At 34.6% G+C, this 20536-nt stretch overlaps 1 protein-coding gene and 1 pseudogene across 7 annotated transcripts in view; both read left to right on the forward strand.

The window, feature by feature from the left end:
* The window catches only part of RALGAPA1 (Ral GTPase activating protein catalytic alpha subunit 1), a 311458-nt gene that overhangs the window by 121512 nt on the left and 169410 nt on the right, over nt 1-20536 (forward strand). For 4 of the 7 annotated variants that reach the window (XM_030930791.1, XM_030930789.1, XM_030930788.1 and 1 more), the window contains exon 17: nt 18793-18960. In XM_030930791.1, coding sequence (XP_030786651.1) covers nt 18793-18960 — 168 coding nt within the window. Of the gene's footprint in view, nt 1-18792; nt 20338-20536 lie in introns of all 7 variants that reach the window. The other 3 variants (XM_030930785.1, XM_030930787.1, XM_030930786.1) reach the window with 1 other exon arrangement.
* Nucleotides 15018-15270, forward strand: LOC115898091 (annotated as a pseudogene).

Genomic DNA, 20536 nt, shown 5'->3' on the forward strand with positions numbered 1-20536 from the left:
TCCATTTTTGGTTTAGTGGCCTGTGGATATTATTTAAGAAGTCTTTGCCCACTTCATTGTCCTGGAGAGTTTCCCCAAAGTTTTCTTTCAGTGTCATAGTTTGAGATCTTAGATTTAAGTCTTTAATCCATTTTGATTTGATTTCTGCATATGGAGAAAGATAGGGATCAAGTTTCATTCTTCTGCGTATGGATATCCAGTTATCCCAGCACCATTTATTGAAGATACTGTCCTTTCTCCAGTGTATGTTCTTGGCATTTTTATTGAAAATGAGTTCACTGCAGAAGTGTAGATTTGTTTCTGGGTTCTCTGTTCTGCTCCATTTGTCTATGTATCTGTTTTTATGATCCTTTTATTTACTGATAAAAGAATTAAATTTGATAACCTAAAAGAAATAGCCGATTACTTGAAAGGTACAATCTACCAAAACTCATACAAGAAGAACTAGATAATCTGAACAGCCTGATATGTATTAATGAAATTGAATCAATAACTAACAACCTTCCAAATTAGAAAGCACCAGGCCCAGATGGTGAATTCTATTGAACATTTAAGAAAGAAATAATTCTCCACAATTTCTCTCAAAAAATAGAAGCGGAAGGAATACTTCCTAATTCTTTTGAGGAGTACTGCATTACCCTAATGCAATTCATCTCATCAGCAGGCTAAAGAAGAAAAGCCATATGATCACATTCATAGATGCAGAAAAGCATTTGGCAAAATCCAACACCCATTTAGGATAAAAACCCTTGGCTGGGTGCAGTGGCTCACGCCTGTAATCCCAGCACTTTGGGAGGCCGAGGTGGGCAGATCACGAGGTCAGGAGATCGAGACCATCCTGGTTAACATGGTGAAACCCTGTTTCTACTAAAAATACAAAAAAATTAGCTGGGCATAGTGGCAGGTGCCTATAGTCCCATCTACTTGGGAAGCTGAGGCAGGAGAATGGCATGAACCCGGGAGGCGGAGCTTGCAGTGAGCCAAAATCGTGCCACTGCACTCCAGGCTGGGCAACAGAGCCAGACTCCATCTCAAAAACAAAACAAAATGAAACAAAATTCTCAGCAAAGTAGGAAAAGGGGGAACTTCCTCAACTTGATAAATCTGTTAAAAAATAAAAACACAGGACAACCTACCTCTAGCATCATACTTAATGATGAGAAACTAGTTTTTTTTCCTGCTAAGATCCACAAGACAAGGATATCTCACCATTCCTGTAAGACAAGAAAAGGAAATAAAAGGTCTACAGATTGGGAAGAAATAAATAAAGCTATCTTTGTAGATGACATGATTATGTGGAAAATTTCAAGGTGACAACCTCCTGAAACAAGCCATTATAGCAAGGTTATAGGATGCCAGATTAATATATAAAAGTCAAGTTGCTCCTGCCATACCAGCAATGAACAACTGGAATTTGAAACTAAAAGCACAGTACCATTTATACTAGCACCAAAAATCTCCAAAACAATTAGGTATAAATCTAGCAAAATATTTACAAGATCTATATGAGGAAAACTATGAAACTTTGATGAAAGAAATCAAAGAATATCTAAATAAATTGAGAGGTCTAGTTCATGTACATGTATAGAAAAACTCACTATTGGCAAGATGTCATTTCTTCCCTGCTTAATCTGTAGATTCAACATAATCTCAGTTGATTGTGTTCTTAACAAGTTATTTTGTGGATATTGACAGAAAGAATCTAAAATTTATATAGAAAGGCAGAGCATGAGCAACATGGCAAAACCTGTCTCTACAAAAAATACAAAAACTAGCTGGACGTGGTGTCATGTGCCTGTAGTCCCAGCTACTTGGGAGCCTGAGATGGGAGGAGTGCTTGAGTTCAGGAGGTCAAGGCTGCAGTGAGCCATGGTTGTGCCCCTGCACTCTCTAGCCTGGGTAACACAGCAAGATCTTGTATCAGGAGAAAAAAAAAAAAGGAAAGGCAAAAGAGCCAAAAGAGCCAGAAGAGTCAACACAGTATTGAAGGAAAAGAATGAATTGAGAGAAGGGCCAGAACCTGACTTCAAAATTTACTATAGTAATCAAGAATGTATGGTATGCGTGAGAGAATAGACAAATAGATTGAATAAAATAGAGATTCCAGAAACACACCCACACAACTAGAGTCCACTGATCTTTGACAAAGGAGCAAAGGCAATTCAGTGGAGAAAGGATGGTCTTTTCAACATGGTGCTATAACAATTGGACATCCACGTGCCAGAAAAAGGTGGATCTATACACAGACCTTACATCTTTCACAAAAATTAACTCAAACAGATCATAGACCTAAATGTAATGTGCAAAAGTATAAAACACCTAGAAAACAACATAGGAGAAAGTCTAGGACACCTTGGGTTTGGCAATGAGTTTTATGATACAACACCAACAATAAAATTCATGAAAGAAAAAATTGCTAAGTTGGACTTTATTAAATTTAAAACTTCTGCTTTGTGAGAGACATTGTTAAGGGAATGAAATGACAAGTCACAGATTGGGAGAAAATCTGCAAAACACATAGCTGATGAAGGACTGATTCTAAAATATACAAAGAACTCTTAATATTCAACAGGAAGAGAACAACTTGAAAAATGGGCAAAAGATGTGAACAAACACCTCACCAAAGAAGATATAGAGATGGCAAGTAAACATAGGAAAAGATGCTCAACGTCGCATGTCATTAGAGTATTGCAAATTAAGATAAGAAATCACTACACACCTAAAAGAATGGCTAAAATCCAAAACACTGACAACACCAAATGCTGGCAGGGAAGTGTAGCAATGGGAACTCTCATTGGTGGTGGAAATACAAAATTATATCATCACACTGGGAGACAGGTAGTTTCTTTCAAACCTAAGCATAGTCTTACTGTAGGATCCAACCATAGCACTCTTTGTATTTACCTATATAAGTTGAAAACATGTCCACACAAATACCTGCACATAAATATTTATAGCAGCTTTAGTTGTAATTGTCCAAGATATTCTTCAATAGGTAAATGGACAAACTGTTGTACATCCATAAAATGGAATATTATTCCATGATATAAAGAAATGAGCTTTCACGCCATGAAAAAAAAAAAAAGTAAAGAAACTGAATGAGTATTGCTGAGTAAAGGAAGCTAATCTGAAAAGGCTACATACTGTATGATTTCAACTATATGACATTGTGGAAAAGGCAGACTTTTGTCAACAGTAAAAAGATGACTGGTTTCCAGGCACTAGGAATAGGGGGGTGGGGCTAGAAGGGATGAATAGGTAGAAGCAAGCACAGAGAATAAAGATGTGAAACTATTTTGTATGATACTGTAATGTTATATATGTGTCATTATACTTTCTCAAAACCCATAGAAGGTACTACATAAACAGTGATCCCTAATGTAAACTATGGACTTTAGCAATACTGTATCAATATGAGCTTGTTAATTGTAGCAAATGTACCATGCTAATACAATATGTTAATAATTGGGGAAACTGGTAGGGAGGGGGAAAGGGATGTATGGAAACTCTTTGTAGTTGCCACTCATTTTTTATCTGTAAACCTAAAACTGTTTTGAAAAATGTATATTCTTTAAAAAAAAATTTTTTTGGAATAGAAAATAATTTAGACATTTGAAATAACCACAGATTTATCTGTAAAAATTTTTTTTTTTTTTTTTTTTTGAGACGGAGTCTTGCTCTGTGGCCCAGGCTGGAATGCAGTGGCCGGATCTCAGCTCACTGCAAGCTCTGCCTCCCGGGTTTACGCCATTCTCCTGCCTCAGCCTCCCAAGTAGCTGGGACTACAGGTGCCCGCCACCTCACCCGGCTAGTTTTTTGTATTTTTTAGTAGAGACAGGGTTTCACCGTGTTAGCCAGGATGGTCTCGATCTCCTGATCTCGTGATCTGCCCGTCTCGGCCTCCCAAAGTGCTAGGATTACAGGCTTGAGCCACCGCGCTCAGCCTCTGTAAAATTTTTAATTCATTTTTTAGTTTGTGTCATTCTCCATTTATTTATTTTCTGACTTGCATTGGGAGAAACAAATTGTATTTCTGACATTGATTTTTATTTCTCTTTTATGAAGTGTTTCCTTTAATAACCTGATTGCTCTCTTGTTAAAACTGTATTTTTTCCTATGACTTTGAATTACCTGATAGAGTGATAGAATATTTAACTTTTTCTGACTAACTTAAACAGCTTTCTTTATACTGGTGATCTAAACTGATGTAAGCACCTTATGTCCTTACAATTCATGAAGGCACTAGTATAGTCTATGTTGAAATTTGCAGAGTAGCAGTTTTGTCACGTAACGTTTCAAAGACTTATTTTACTGATTGCTTTCTAGAATTTTCAGATAGAAATTGTAAGAGAATTTTTTTGTTTTTTCTTTGAAATTCTAAGATAATTTATTCATTATTTTTCACTTAATAAACATAAAGGCAACTTACCTACATTTAAAAAATATTAAGCATGATGTAATCCTTTTATCTCAGAATACTCAAAATGGCTTTATTAAGATAAATTTTGTTATTAATAGTTAAGTTTAAAATGTAAAAATGTGGAGAGTATGTCTCTGGTTTTGCTTATGCTAACAAATATTAAGAGAGATTGCAATGAATTTAAGAATCATTTTTGAACATACTCATATGCAATGTAACTTGCTTGCATTTATGATATAGGACCTGGTGTTCAACTTTTGGAGCATATGTATCACTGTTTTGTTTTCAGATTTTGCTTTTCAATTATGTGTATTATGATAATAGGCCTACATTTGGGAACTTCAATAGGTATTTCTGCCAATGGATAGGAATGTATACATAATGTGAATTTTAATAAATAGGGAAGAAAATGTATATAATACTTTGGAAATGAGAAAATTCCGGAGTTGCCTTCCTCATGTTTATTTTTTGTATTTGTATGCTGTTAGTGATCCATCACATTTGCTGTCCATGAATTTCTTCTGCTATACGGAAACTCTAGAGTACAATTTACAGTTTTTTATATAGTCTGTATGGTCCAAGGTGAATTTATGGGAATGCATTTTTTTTTTTTTTTTGAGAGGGGAAAAGATAGGAAGCCTTCAAAAATTGTCATGCTCATAATTTGAAAATCTGTTTTTACTTTTTGATGTTATGTTTTTCATACTGCCCATTAAGCATATTATAGATTTATGATCACTGATGTATGTGTCTTAGGAATGTGTGTGCTAATAGGAATGTCAGTAACTGTTTAGGTTAGTAAATCCCAAAAGATCTCAATAACTAATTCATTGTAAATAATTTTCTGTAGTGAGGGTCACATAGCTGTGAAGCCATTGATAGACTTCTAAGTATGCCTAAAGACTCAGAGTTTAGTTAAAACAACAACAAAAGGAGGTGACCATTTTTGCTCCAGTTTTTAGGGTTTTAAAATTTGTTTTTGAGTCAGAGTCTTACTCTGTGGCCCAGGCTGGAGTACAGTGGCACAAACACAGCTCATTGTAGCCTTGACCTCCTGGGCTCAAGTGATCCTCCCACCTCAAGTCCTCAGAGTAGCTGGGACCACAGGGACGCACCACCACACCCAACTAATGTTTTAGTTTTTGTTTTTTGTAGAGATGGGGTCTCCCTCAGTTGCCCAAGCAAGTCTCGAACTCTTGGACTCAAGCCATCCTCCTGCCTTGGCCTCCCAAAGTGCTGGAATTACAGGTGTGAGCTACCACACCAGCCGAAGGGTAACATTTTTAAAGAATTCATTCAGAATCACAACACAGATGTATTTCACTATTAATATGGAAAAAGTTCCAAGGCAAATGCCCAAGCTCTTCTTTCAAGTTTGTGTTGGGAAAGAAAGGAAAAAAGGAGTTTTTATTTCCCAGAAATTGTCCCTAGGGGAAAAAAGAAAAACTTGTAATTTATCTGTGGAATCAAAAATTCAATTCAAGTTTTTAAAAAATGTATTTTAAAATTCTGGCTAACACGGTGAAACCCCATCTCTACTAAAAATAGAAAAATTAGCCAGTCGTGGTGGTGGGCACCTGTAGTCCCAGCTACTCGGGAGGCTAAGGCAGGAGAATGGCATGAACCTGGGAGGCGGAGCTTGCAGTGAGCTGAGATCGCACCACTGCACTCCAGCCTGGGTGACAGAGTGAGACTCCGTCTAAAAAAGAAAAAAAATAAAATACATACATATATATGTAAAATGTGATTACAACTATAGATGATATTTTATCCTCTGTGTAACACTTTAAGATTTGCATATGTATTTGTGTCTTTGACCAGTTTTAATGAGTGATTATGTTGGAGTCAATGTAACTTTTGTTTCAAATTAGATTATAAAATTGTTGGTGACTTTCTCAAGAAGGAAAGAAGCTAGCAGGAAAACTGGAATAGGGTGAGATTCTGACATTTTGTATATGGGTTGTTTTTAAAATACACTTGATCTTTAATAGATAACATGGTAAGCCATACACTAAAGACAAATTGTTGCCATTATCTTAGCATATTCCACGCTTCTATATTTTTTACATACAGATTGTTCTTAAAGAATCCTTAATTTTATCGGCATTCATACATTTTTTTAATCTGTGATTATCTTTTTCCAGTTATAAACTATGAAATGCATTTAGTTTTTGGTTAATGTTTGTTTTTACTTTCTCCTCCATATCTTCACAGCCAGAAATTGTTTTTCAAATGGTTAAGCTGGACTCTACTCAAATATAGATATTAAGTAAAAGTAAAAAATAATTGCACTTATATGTGGTAGGGAGTAGGGATTCAAAGATCAGAAGATATGGTTCTTGCATTCGAAAAGTTGGGTAGGCTGACCTAAAAACATACAGTCCACGAGAAATAGATTGTAAGCTTTGCAAAAGTGGGAATTCTTGTTTGTTTTTGTTTATTGCTGTGTTGCCAGTAAAGTAAATAATTGTTTGGGAGAATTAGAAAAGCCTCTCAGGGACTGGGCATGGTGGCTTATTCATGTAATCCCAGTACTTTGGGAGACCAATGTGAGAGGGTCGCTTGAGCACAGGAGTTCGACACCAGCCTGGATAATATAGCGAGACCTTGTTTCCACTACAAATAGAGGGGGAAAAAAAAAAAAAAAGCCAAGCATGGTGACACATGCCTGTGGTCCCAGCTACTCTGGAGGCTAAGATGGGAGAATTGGCTTGAGCCAAGGAGTTCAAGGTTGCAGCAAGCTCTGATGATGCCACTCCTGCCTAGACAGCAGAGTAAGACTGTCTCAAAAAAAGAAAAAGAGAAAAAAGCTTCTCAGATGAAATGATACTTCAAGTATGAAGGAGTATGTCAGTAAGAAAGAGACACCAAGGACATTAGCAACATACAAAGACATGATGTGATGGTGAAAGAGAATGAAAATTTTAAGGAACATTATAAAATTCTGAGTGATGGCAGCATGGGAGGACAGTAAAAGAAAATAAAGTCTTACTGAGTGGTAGATTGTAGGCAAGTCGTAAAGGCCTTGTGTGAGTTGTGTGATAGTCTAAGGAATTTAAACTTCAGGGAACCAAGTCTGTCCAGTAATCAGGGAAACTCAGGAATTTGAATTGATGTTAATATTCAAACTATTTATTTTACCACCATTGCTATTACACTGGATATTATTCAATATTGTTTCTTTCAAGTCCTTGATTCATGTGTAACAATAACTATAACTTAATCAAGAATCCTTGAAATAAATGTTTTTTTAAAAAATCTCTGGGAAGTATAAACTTGATTATTTATTTCTAAGTGAACTATAATTTATCTTTAATTTTTGTGAACTAGGGACTCTCCTAAGAAATTATCAAATACAACTACAGATGCAATTTTTAAAAAGTAATCCAGTTTAAAGCTATCTTTGAAAACAATTTTGTTTTTATGTTTATGATTTGAATAAGCACAAAATTATCTATTTGTATCAAGAACCAAATTTTTCATGCTGTGCAAATTGTGTTTTCTAGAAATGTTTCTATGTAAAAATTTTAATTTTACTCTTATACTTTATTATAAAAGATACTGATTTGATTAGCATTCTCTTGCCAGAAACACATACTAGCCATGAGATTAAATCCTTTTGACTATGAATTACGTAAAAATTTCTAAGGAAGACCATTGAGTGATTTAGAAAACTTTGTTAAAGAGTATGAAAGTAGGAATGATTTGTTCTTATAATTCAGCCTTATTAAGAAGAATGGCTCAGGATTGCCTAGAGATGTGCCCAAATATTGTTCCAAAAGTTTCTTTGAATTATTAATATTGAGTTATTTTCAATGTTTCCATTCAGTGAATTTCTCAACCCTTGGTTTTGAGAACATAATGCTAATTAAGGTGTCTGCTGTTGTTTAATGCTATTCCATTGTAACTGCTAATAATAGCATTTTCCTGCTTTATATAAAAAAATTATATTTAAAATGTTGTGTGTGTTCTCTGATTTCTTTTCTTACAGCTTGCCAGTATTTGCCGTGCTGAAATGTTTTAATTTATAATTTCCTTCCTTTGTACCTTTTAGTTTTCTCTGTTGCTGCTTTTTCTGTGACACGAGCCTTTCATTATAGTCACTCTTCTTTTTTCCTTCCCCACTTCTTTCTTTTCCTTTTTTAAAGCCATGAGAAGCCGATCCATTGGTGAATGTGCTCTGCCATCGGCCTATATACGCAGTGCTAAAAGTGCTCCTGTTCTGATCCATACTTCCAAACCCTTCTTGCCTGATATTGTTCTCACTCCCCTTTCTGATGAGCTTTCAGGTAGTGCCACCTCTGCTAATTTCTGCACCACCCTTTTCACTTTTTAATCCTCTGCTTTCAAATTTTGCTTAATCAAATAAACTCTTTAAAGTTAATTTCTTTGGGGGAGGTGTGGGAAACTGGGAAAATGATTGAGAAATCAACATTTTGAGTTATTTGAACTCTAATGCTGTCCTTGCAGTTCATTCTGGAAGTGCTAAGTTTAGTGCTGTGCCAATGTCCAGTATTTTTGGTTGTAAATGGCCATTTTTTTTTTTTTTTGCTCATGTTTTTTTCTTCCTCTCAGGTGGTTAAAAGAAGTAGTAGTATATATTTATATCATAGATGTCTTATAAAAGATGACTTAGAAAGATAATCAGAGCACTGACTTTTAATTTCCCATTGTTTTGACTGACAATATGGTAAATCTTGAATAATTCATTCTGCATTGTCTATAGGAATGGAACTAAGTAAGGGCATTCAGTATTTGGGAAAAGTATATAATCTAAAAGTTGCTTTGGAATAAATCTTTGTATTTATGTTACATGTAATCATATATAGAATTCTAAGGACTCACTCATTTTTAAACCATTCAGTGAAGCCCTGACTTCCAAGGAGCTTCAAAACCTGCTTAGCTTTCCAGTTCTGCCTCAGGTCCTTGGTTCTCCAGTACTGAGATAGTCTGCTCTTTTATTAAACTTTAATTAACATGTAATAAAATGCATAGCTCCATAGACTCCTTTAATGAGTTTTGAAAATTGTACACACCCCTGTTAACCATCACTACAAACAAATTATAGAACATTTCCACTACCTCAGAAAGTTTCCCAGTGACTTTTTTGAGTCAGTCACCACGCACTGTTCCCTTCCACACAATTATAACAGCTTTTTGCTGTTCATCACCATAGATCAGTTTTGTTTAAAAAAATTTTTTTGGCATAAATAAAATCATACAATGTGCAAATTGTGCTAACTCAAAGAAACCTACATGTTTTGTTAACTTTGGAACCATAATATAATTAATTTTAATGAAATTGGAGTTGATTTTTCAGTTTAATCGATGACAATAATAGAAAAATTGGCCTTAACTCGAACCTTAATATCCAGTAAGTATTGATGGATGATGAATGGATGTATTTCACACCAGTAAAATTAAGCAACCTGAATATTTTAAGCTACCAGTGCAGAAAATTAGTAAGATTTAAAACTATATAGATGTGATAATATAAATTTCAATAGATGGTAGAAAATGGCACACAATTTTGTTACATATGATGCTTAGCTACAAATAAAGAATTAGAATATTTTTGTCTCTTTAGTTCTCCATTTAAGCACTGTACCTCCTTATGTAAGTAGCACAGATTTTGGCTGCTTACATCAAAGTATAATCTAGTTACTTAAGATGGCAAACAATGTTTCTGTTCTTAAAACTGAATTAGATACAGCTAAAAGAAACTCTGGGTTTTTTTGTAAACTTCTCTTGGATACATTTTTTGCTCCTAGCTTTTATAAAAGACATACTTAGAACATTTAATGCAAACCATTCTTGACATGTTTAGAAAAATTAAAATGAGCTTTGGCCACTTCCATTATTATTTTATTCTATTCATTTATTTATGTTAAGTACAGAATTTGAATTCTCTCGGCCACTAATTCTTAAAAGTTTGATTGGATTAGACATTCTGCTACTGTCTTAAAAAACTGTCAAAAGATTTATTTTTTTCTCCATACCTAAAAGGATTTACAGGATTTCTCATCTGCAACTTTTTGGCAAATATTCATGTTAAGTGCTAAAACATTTTTGAATAGCTAAAACAAAGATAAGGTTGTTCCTTTCAAAATATTTTAGAGTGGTGCCATACCCAGGATGAGAAGTTCTTATTTCAGAATTCTTGCTTTGCTGTAAATACATAATTCAGAAAGTTTACCTTTTTTATGCTTTTATGATTTAAACATTTATGAACACTGTTTGAAAGGAATTTTCTAAATGGCAGTTTTATTTGTTGTATTCCTTTTCCCCATCTGGGGTAATATGCTTTCTATGATAAATTTAAAGATTTAGATGATGTTGAGACATCAGTCACTAAAACAAAACAAACTTTATATCTGATTATCAAAATAATGTTCATTTTAGAAAACATGGATTACAAGGAAAAGCATATGAAAAATATACATAATCCTCCAAAACCAGTGATAATTTATTGACAACTTCAGATGCTTTTACTGCCAGTTTTTTATGCTTGTGTACATTTAAAATATAAAAACTTAATTACAGTTAGTTTTGAATTAAAAATCATTTTTTCTCTTAGAATTTGAAAGAGGCAAGGAACCTGCCACTTTAAAATAGCAGCAAAATCCCTCCTTTCCTGGTAACTGACTTGTGAATGAAGTCAAGATTTTTCAAGCTGATGTAAATTTAGAATACTTTCCAGGAGATGCAAATCAGTGTATAGAGGAAAAGATTAAAGATTCATAGTGCAAATCAACATATTAAAGACCCTTAGAAAACCTGTTAAAAAAACAAAACTGTTGGTCTGGCATGGTGGCTCACACCTGTAACCATCATTTTAGGAGGCCAAGGCGGACGAATCACGAGGTCGGGAGATCGAGACCATCCTGGCTAACGTGGTGAAACCCTGTGTTACTGATATCCTGTGATATTGATATCCTGTGCCGTTAAGGTTCCAGAGAGAACCAATATGAAAATTAAACAGGATTAATCTTACACCAGTTTACATTGTAGAAATCTAAATTATTGGATTGGTCTTTGCCTCTGCGATTCTTGGAGGCAAATTAAAGGCTTGGAGTTTGCTTCTTCAGGTGTTAGGTGTAGAGCGAAGAAGAGAGGAAGAGATAAGAGAAAATGTAGGGGTTATAAGAATAGAGATTTGTAAAAATAGTGCTAAATTAAAAAACAAAAATCACCAAAATCTTAGATCATCAACCAGTCATACTTTTTAATTGCTGATGTTTCTTCCAAGGTTTGAGAAAATTTTACTTTAGAATAGTTTAATGTAGAGAGAATTAATAAGAAAATGAACTGTATGAAGGGGAAAAAGTAAATGGTTTTTCATGCTTTTGTAGCTCTCCCTCATGTGAATTAGCTTAAATGAACTCATAAAATATTTCCTGAGTGTATCTCTGAAATCAGGAATCGAGATTTCTTCAAGTACTTCACCAAAAAAACCTCAATGAAACGACTCGTAGACAATCTACTTCTAGCTTATGGTTAGAAGTAGAATTTGTCAGAAAAATATTTTTCTGATACTTTCAGATAACAGGAGAGGTAAAAGGAAAGTCCTTTTAAATCCTTTTTTTTTTTTTTAATGTACTAAATCTATGAGAAAGGACTATCAGTTTTTTAAGTATTAAGTAGCCTACTTGGTTCCCAGCCCTTTTTTCCTCCTCCAGTGTTCTTGTTGTAACTGTCCATGCTACCTGCATTGTTGTAAGTATGATGCTATATGATAGAGCTTTACATACAGCTATAGACTAGCGTAGCTGAATAGTTGAGTATTCTTGAAGAGTTAAATTTTTTTTTTTTTTTTTTTTTTTTTAATTTGCTCTGTTGCTTAGGCTGGAGTGCAGTGGTGAGAACATGACTCACTGCAGCCTTGACTTCCCTGCCTCAGCCTCCTATGTAGCTGGGATCATAGGCACATGCCACCACATCCGGCTAATTTTTTTATTTTTTTATAGAGACAGGGTCGTAACCCAGGGAATTTCTGAACATAAAGTTGCCCAGGCTGGTCTCAAATTCCTGGGCTCAAGTGATTCTCCCCACATTGACCTCCCAAAAGGCTGGGATTACAGGCATGAACCACCACACCCAGCGCTTAAAGAGTTTTTCTTAAGTTCTGGGGACCAGTTTGAGGGCACTGTGTCAATGCACTGTTTCTTAACATCAGACTCATCTATAACAGCTTGAAAAATATGTATCAAATTTGATACAATATGTTGGCTTCCACAAACATCTGATATAATTTATTCTGGTGTCTGGGCAAGTTCACTCCTTGGCCTTTCTCTCATTGGCCTTTGATAATCACTTATTTGATAATTACTGTGCTAGATTGTATACGTTTGGTAACCCAGCCTGACAGTCATTATTTTCTTGATAAATGGTTAAGAGAGAAGCCAGAAATCTGAATCATTATTCTTAAGCAAATTACTTTTACTGCCAGAAGTAACACTTTAGTGAAAAAAGGGATATAAAAGAATATAAACATGGTAGGCAGCTTTATGTATACTCCCACAAATGTTTCTTATTATTTTCTAATCCAGTACTATGAGTTTCTCATCCTGAAATTAAGCTTACAGACCCAATTTCTTTCAACCAGTTCCCAAAACTTATTTGTCATTTTTGTTGCTATTGGACTCTGGTCTATCTAGGCTGTAGTATGTAGACTGCTAATGTTGGGGACTGATCTCTTTTTATTAACAAAACTTTATTATTTGAATTGAGCTCCTTATACTTCTGTTCTGTGACTATCAACCAAAAATAAAATAGTATGTCTCACAGGCCTATCCTTTTCCTAAATTCTGCCCATTATGGAGAATTTTTCATCTCATCAAAAAAGTAGGCCCTTCTTTATACAATCAAGAATTTTTTCCTGTCATCAATGTACAATAGGATATTAATATTTTACAAATTTTTCACTTGTAATCTGCTGATTGTAGCATAATTCCAATTAGATTTTTTTTTAAGAGATAGGGTCTCACTGTGTTGCCCATGCTTGATTGCTATGGTGCCATCCTAGCTTACTGCAATCTGGAACTGCTGGGCTCCAGCAATCCTCCCACCTCAGCCTCCTGGCAAATTAATTTTTTTTTTTCCTGGAATAATTTACGTTAATTTTTTTGAGACAGAGTCTTGCTCTGTTGCCCAGGCTGGAATGCAGCGGTGTGATCTTGGCTTACTGCAGCCTTTGCTTCCTGGGCTCAAGCAATTCTTGTGCCTCAGCCTCCTGAGTAACTGGGACTACAGAAGCCTGCCACCATGCCCAGCTAATTTTTTTAAATTTTTGGTAGAGATGGGGTTTCACCATGTTGGCCAGGCTGATCTTGAACTCTTGACCTTAGGTGATCCGCCCACCTCGGCCTCCCAAAGTGCTGGAATTACAATTGTGAGCCACTGCACCCGGCCTACATTAATTTTTAAAAAAGAACATCTCAGGAAAAATGTGAAGCTAACTTAAACATGACATTATATAGCATACTCATTAGCAAAACACTATACTTTTCTTAACATAAAAAATGTATTGGTAGTTTATGTTAAGAATTTTAAAATCAGGAAAACAATATTAGAATAAAAGAGAAGATAGTCGACTGGGCTAAATTTTAGTGGTTTAAATGAAAACTATTGAGCTTGATTTGTTGCTTTTAAGTCTTTTCATATGATTACAATAATGTAAAAATTGCTTTGAATTACCTACAAATTGAACATCTAATCTTAAAAAGATAGAACTTTAATAACCTCCTTTAATAATATTTGAAAATAGATGCTCTATAGTTTGTTTTTTTTGCTCTATAGTTTTTACTTACCTTGAAGTACATTGCCGTTGTTGCCCAAATAGACAAAAACGTAGGTAATTAGCAGAAAAAAACTGAGTTTCAAAATGGCATCAATTTCTATGTAAACTAGTTTAAATGATATTACGAATTCAGGAACCATAAAAATATTACTGATAGCTAACATTCGTGCTTAATCAGTAAAATAATTTAACTTTAATAAAGGGGATTTTGGCACTTGATTCTATGCATCATTTCAGAAATTATTAAAATTTTCTAGTGATATGGTAGTATTTTAACTGAAGACGTTTTTTTGTGAGTAACTAACTTGCTTTTTACCAATAAGCAGCTACTTTTTTTTTTTTTTTTTTAAGGCAAGCTTTTCTTCTACCAGTATTTATTAAGCCCATTCTATATGACAGGTCCTCTTTCAAGCGATAGAGATGTTGCAATGAACAAAACCAAAATCCTCAAGAAACTTAAATCTAGAGGAAAGGAGTACTTTTTTCTTAACGTTTTATAAGCTGGTAGTACACTTTAATGTACAGCTTTTCTTTCAAACTAACAAAGGAAACTTTTTGAACGAAATGTTTCCTGGGAAAAAACCAGTTTTTAAATCTGGAAATAATTGACACACTTTAATGCTAAACAGTATTAAGGAAACCCAGAGATAAAACTTGACATTTCTGTAACTTTATAGGCTATACGGGAAGCATTTTCTCAATGTTCAAAAGCAGTTTTTGTAAATCACTTGAAAACAACATTTTTATTGTTTCACTCATTAAATGGTTTCTAATGCTTTAGATTAACATTTAACTGAAAAGACTATACTTTCAAGCATAGTTTCTAAGGTGTGTTACTAGAGGAGTTTCTCTGAACATGTGAGCACTGGAATACGGGAAGAGTGTGTGCAGTGTTCTCTTAGTGTGAAACTGCACCCGGCCTACACTAATTTTTAAAATTTTTAATTTTAATTTCCCTCTTAAGCTTTGGTGTTGCTTTGCTGCAACTGCCATTTGCCTTGAGTGATCATTCTTCTCTTCCTCCAGGAGAGTAAGAGAACACAGTCAGTTTCCCTTAAGAAAAAGAAAAGAAAGAGAAAAAATATATAAAATTTTATTTAAAAGCTTTCATTTTTAAGTTAAAATATAAGCAGCATAATTAAATTGTTTTGAGGGCATTTTTATTTAAACCTGATGCCACCATGATTTTTAACAATTCAATACAAAGTTTTTTTTGTTGTTTCCTTCTGTATAATTTACTAACATTTGTTTTAGTTAGATTTTTATTTCTAACATTCTTAGCTTTATAGAGATAAATCACTATGCTGCTCTATGGGTTTTTTAAAATTCATTTTGTTTATATTGAGATATAACCAAAGCCTGGCTTTATGGTTTCTTAATAATGCAATTAATTTTTACCAAGTTTTATTTAAAAATTAATAAATTATTTCATGAGTACAAAACATATATGATGTATTATTCAACAGATTAAGAGTAAAGATTAATTTCTGCCTTACTTTTACACCACAGCTCCTCACTTTGTAGCTGTGTAACTTTGGGTAAGTCACTTAAACAGTTTCTTCATTTATAAAATAGGCGTAGCACCTACTTCATGGGGTTGTTGTGAGGATTACATGAATGATACGTCAGATGCTTACAAAAACACCTGGCTTATGGAAAATACTATGTATAGTTTAGTTATTATTTAGTCTTTTTTCTCAGTAAAGTTCAGCTGTAATGTATTTGTTCAACTAATGTAAGGCTTGTTAGAGTCAATTATGCTTAATTCAGGTGCCATTTGTATTGACATAACATATCCCTCTTGATCTGAATTTAGCATGAAGTTGATTCCATGTCAGTGTTATTTTCTTCTTTGATTTTATGTAATTAGTATTGTTATGTGCCATGAAAGAACTGTATTTAAAACTTAAGACTTTTAAAACATTGTTTAAATTTAAATTCTCCAATACTACAATATTGGTAGAAAAAATCCGGTTACTTTTTTTTTTTAAAGCTGTTTCCCTCTTAAGCTTGCATAGAAGTTTTATATACTCATATATGGTAACAGAGTTTTAGGGAAAAAAAATAGGCTGAAATACTGGTTAAGTTTTCTAATATGCAAGATGTGAGGGCTGAGTTTGGGAAGGAATTCCTAAACACAGAACATCGTAATAATTTTTCCTGGCTTCTTTAGAATGGAAAAATTGTGAAATATCGATAAAAGAAATTAAAAATTAAAACTAATATTTTACTTTTTCTGACATTCATGTATTTGTTAGCATCATAATGTTTTTATGATTCTAATCTTTTGAAATCTTGATTTTGACCTTTGGTAAAATTAATTCCAAGCTATAAAATTTGTAAGAATTCTTATAGAACAGCTATACAGTCTTTATCCTTTGCTGAGTTCTTTAAATTTCTTTCCACACAATATTCTAGAGTGCATGCTGAATATAATCTCTGTCATTGAGGCAGAAGTTCTTATGATCCCTTATGGCAGATGTAAAAAACTGAAATATTTATGTTTGTCAAGATGCACAGATATGAGTTAGTTATCTGCTGTATTAAACACTTAATGAGTATAAGTGCATCAAAGTGAAGTTTGTAAGCAAATGTTTCACTTTTCATTTAGAAAAATTTCTGAATGGAGTGCATGAGGAAGAAAAACAATGTCATTTTTTAAAGTTGCACATCCCCTCAGTTTAAGGACAAAAAGTTAATTGTTTCAGCTTCAGAAGATACTATATATTTAACCTATGTTGAGAGCCTACTAGTGTATCACCAGGAATATACTAGAATCTTGGCATAATACAAACCTCTGTTGATCTCAATTTAGTATAAAGTAGGTCCGTTTGGACCTCATACAAAGAGGGTGATATAAATGAAATTGCAGAAGGACTAGCCTTTTTCAGCCATAGTAGCCTGGATCCCAAAAATACTTTGTATGACTATCTCCATTTTATAAATGAGGAAACTAGTCTCAAAGTCTAGAATAAGAATCAACAAATTACTTTGTAATCTTGGACAAGTCACTGCTTTGCCTCTGGATCTAAATTTTCTCATTTGATTGTTCAGTTATAGTTCTGTTTCATTTAACTTTTCTGCAAGAAGCCTGATAAGTAGCAACAGCTGACTTTTTGACTCTGTCCTTTCTTCATTATATTTTGCTGACTTCTGAAAACAATCTTTTTGTTGTTGTTATTTCTAGGTAACTTACAGACCATGATGAATTCATAGACATTGTATTTTGCTTTCGAAATTCCTGTTGAGAATTTGTATATACCTGAACAGTTAAATGGTTATTTCTTCCTGTAATTTTCAATTTCATAAATATTTTTGAGGGTTACCATAAACTTAACACGAAAGGCAGTGAAAATAATGCAGTGATATGCAACACTAAGCCTGTGTCTCAAACTTTTTTTTTATTGTAAATTTGATAAAGTAATTTAACCTCTCTGGGCTTTAATTTTCTCATCTGTGAGATAGTTAAATTACATAAAGAATCATCCATAATTCTTTTTTTTTTTTGAGACGGCATTTTGCTCTTGTTGCCCAGGCTGGAGTGCAATGGTGTGATCCAGCTCACCACAACCTCCGCCTCCCAGATTCAAGCAATTCTCCTGCCTCAGCCTCCCGAGTAGCTGGGATTACAGGCAGGCACCACCACGCCCAGCTAGTTTTGTATTTTTAGTAGAGATGGGGTTTCTCCATGTTGGTCAGGCTGGTCTTGAACTCCCGACCTCAGGTGATCTGCCCACCTCAGCCTCCCAAAGTGCTGGGATTTTGGTGTGAGCCACCATGCCCAGCCTATAATTCTTAAAAGGAGATGTACGAAGCCAGAGATACAGTTTTTAGAGCTTGATGGTTGTTTAATGGAAAGGGCCAGTAACAGGCAGGTAAAGTTTCTTCCTAGCAGATTTAAGTGGTGGTTTTGCCAAAAACAAAAGAATACAATTGATTTTTTAAAAAAATATATTGACTTTATTTGATGTCAGTAAATAAGATTTTAATACTGTAATAAAGTAAAACAGCTTGGGAGAACAGTTTCCTGACAAAGAGAACTTTAAGAAAAGGGTAGAGAGTTTATTTCTAATATGTAATCAAACAGAGGAGCAAAATTTGAAGAAAAGATGCCTCTTACGTTTTTGGGAAGGAAGCTGGAGGATTTATTAGACCCTATAAGAGTCTATAGTGGGATACTTGGATTGGCTTTCTGTGTTAAGGTGTATTTTTTCTGCTTGGAACTTAAATAAGTAGGAAAAATTTAATGGCATTTGAGTTACTTGATTTATTGGCACAGCTCTATCTTTATCTGCACTTCCAAATGTTTCATCATCTCACTGTTTCTATGCATGTTAACATTTTAAAATGTGTTTTGGTAGTTTTCTAATTCATTGACACTACATGCTATATTGGCTTGTGCCCATTATTTTTCTAAAAAAACAGATTTGTATTTTGATTTTTTTTCATTGAGCTTACAAAAACCCAGATTTTTTTTTATTTTAAAGCATATGCTTTAGGGTATTATTGAAATTAATAATTATTTTTTATATTCATCTAGTTCTTCTCTACATAATTTTTTTTTCTTTTACAGATATTGATGATGCTCAAATACTTCCCCGCTCAACTAGAGTCAGACATTTTTCACAAAGTGAAGAAACTGGAAATGAAGTTTTTGGTGCTTTGAATGAGGAGCAGCCATTGCCTCGAAGTAGCAGCACTTCTGACATCTTGGAACCATTCACTGTTGAACGAGCCAAAGGTGCAGTTCCTGTCATTGACAGTTCATCCCGTCATGCACCAAGCTTGCAGAGTTCCACAGAGGCTTCTTCAATAACTAGATCCACTGAAAGCCACATCACTGATACTCATAGTAGAGAGTCTTCTCTGGAAGTTGGTGATAGCATATATGACCATCTTTGTCATTTAATAGGTCCAATAGAACTTGCAGATTCAGCTTTTGAACAAATCCAGTACATTGACCTTGAAGGAGATGATGATCTTCTTTCCACCCTGAAAGAATATTTTAAGGAAAACCAGGAAAATCATAGTAAAAATGAGATAGGTAAAGACCCAGCCTCTCAGGAAGTGACTATTGCAGTAAATAGGGGTGAAAGGTTATCCTTAGATAAATTAGAATGCACAGATCAGGAAATTGAATCAGAAAATATCACCTCTTTTGTTGGGACTCCTGAAAACCTACAGTTTCAGAAAGAACCAAACGCAACTGTCTTCATGAGTAATATCGCACCTAACCAGTCAGGCAGTTTTATTAGAACACAAATTTCTGAAAAATCTAAGCAACCAAACAGTGATAAACAGCCATCAGAGCCTAGTTCAGATAGCCTTTGTGATAAAGAAAAAAGGAAACATCTGTGCAGACAAGCAGCTACAGAATTAGATGCTTGTGTTGATGTAACACTAGTTGAAAAGCTTAAGAGTGTGCAAATTAATGAAAAAATCACTGTCCCACATGTTATGTGTGCCAAGAAAGCAACACTAAAAGCACCTGTTAACCGCAGAATGCCTCATGTTACAAGTACTAGCAAACTTTCTCCAACTAAAAGGAGCTTGTCTGAAACAGTAACTCATAGAGCCAAAATCATGAAAATTGCTACTAAAAAACGAAATAGTGTTCATGTTACTTTTAGGCCATCCACTGAGTCAGTTCAGTTTTATAATCCTCTGGAAAACAAAGAGGCTGCATGGAAGATGAGACTGCGGAAGCTTGGTGGCTTTAGTAGTGGTAGCAGCAATAGCAGCACCAGCAACACCCATACCAGCTCAAATAGTGCTACAGAGCTAGTAAAACCTGGTGTGTACAGACCTCTAGATACACTTGGTACTGCATCAGTAAGTAGTAAAACAGTGAAGGAATCCACAGAGATTCCCACCACCATATTACAAAAAGAAGGAATTGCAAGTAGTCAGTTAGGTAGTCGTAGTACTCTTAGGTCATCAAGTCATGAGGCAGGACTACAGCAGGGCTCCCTGGGTGGCGTTTATAAAACTGTTGTACATGCTCTTTCGAAGCCGAAGGCAAATGTTTCCCCACAGAGGCAGAACAGAATGCCACCAGAGGCTCCACTGAGGGATCTGTACAGTCATGTAATGGGCTATTTTGGAAGGAAAGCTGCAGGTGAGCACTAACAGTGTGCAGAGCGCAAAAGGAGAAAGACAGCACCAGTTTGGCTTAATGCAACTGAAGCAAGCTATAAGCAATCAAAAAGCTTTGGGATGGTCACTGCTTTCTCTCTGTTTGGTTATGCATGCGCCTTTTCCCAGCTGTATTTTTCCCAGCATAGAATGTTTATTTAAATTACTAATTTCCCTTATAA

Source organism: Rhinopithecus roxellana, chromosome 5 (assembly GCF_007565055.1).
Source record: "Rhinopithecus roxellana isolate Shanxi Qingling chromosome 5, ASM756505v1, whole genome shotgun sequence".
NCBI classification, from domain to species: Eukaryota; Metazoa; Chordata; class Mammalia; order Primates; family Cercopithecidae; genus Rhinopithecus; species Rhinopithecus roxellana.